The following is a 1,058-nucleotide window of genomic DNA, read 5'->3' on the forward strand; positions in this document are numbered from 1 at the left end:
GTCATACAAGCAGCAAATATTCACACTGTAGAAGCTGAAACAAATCAGCTTTTGTTATTTTCTATAAGGACATAATCGAATATTTTCAGTCCTTTTCTCCGCCTTTCTCTCACGTTTCTTGTTCACTCTATTACCATCACTCTCTTTTTGTGATCACAGCTCATTATAACACCTTTATTATTATCATTACACCTACAACTGCTAAAACATGATAAACACGATGAAACCCAGTATGGAAGTAAATGAATGACAATAAAATACAAAAAAGTTTTATTCTATTCAGTGGGCTTTTGTTCACTATTAATGGTCTAATATTTCCTTTATTTAATTCATTTTAATACATTTATCAATATAGCCAATTATTAATTTGTATATTCTCACACTTTCCTACAATGGCAGAGCAAATTAAGAACATTTCTTAAGATTTTTAAAATCTTTTTTCATTTACGTTCACTACAGCAGGCCTTCAAAATAAAATGTATCATCCCTGTGTGTGCCAACATTAAACTCGATACACAGCAGAATCTTTAAAAAGCCTTCATCTTACACAGATTAGTCTTATATATACACCATATATATTACTCCAGAGAAAGAGATTTTCCAACAAGTTAGAAGTTGTATCTGGTTGTTTGTGCTCTACCTGTGAAACTCTGATTGGAAGCAGAGCCCATCCCGCCGCTCTCTGCTGCTTATCCCCGGACTTGAAGTGCACTGAGCGGCTGCTGCCAGCCTCTCACACCTCCATGCCACCTCCACCACAACAAAAGCCCGCCTTCCCCGAGACCCCAAGAGATGTTTCTGAATAGACAACCACCCAGCCCCTCAGAAGGGAAAGAAACAGACAATGCAAGAGGAAGAAAAGCCAGCCCTCTCTTCTATTCAACCTTTCTTCCCTCTTTCAGAGCATCTGCAAAGAAGCTCTTCATACCTTCTGCCATGGTGGGAGGTTTCCACAGCCTCCTCCTGCAGAAACAGCTCCGGCCCAGCAGATATCAGATCAAATGAGTTAATTGCATGCTGGACATCCGTGCACGTTCTCTCCGTGTGTGTGTGTGTGT

General features: G+C 39.7%; 1 protein-coding gene across 1 annotated transcript in view; it reads right to left on the minus strand.

Annotated features, from left to right (window-relative positions):
• Nucleotides 1–671, minus strand: part of LOC118342985 (protein lin-28 homolog A-like) — a 13,171-nt gene extending 12,500 nt beyond the window's left edge. The window contains exon 1 of the mRNA XM_035681690.1: nucleotides 641–671. Coding sequence (XP_035537583.1) covers nucleotides 641–671 — 31 coding nt within the window. The remainder of the gene's footprint in view (nucleotides 1–640) is intronic.
• Nucleotides 672–1,058: the final 387 nt, after the last annotated feature.

The sequence above is a fragment of the Morone saxatilis genome, unplaced genomic scaffold, assembly GCF_004916995.1.
Source record: "Morone saxatilis isolate NCDOM2014 unplaced genomic scaffold, NCSU_SB_2.0 Contig9, whole genome shotgun sequence".
Classification (NCBI taxonomy): domain Eukaryota; kingdom Metazoa; phylum Chordata; class Actinopteri; family Moronidae; genus Morone; species Morone saxatilis.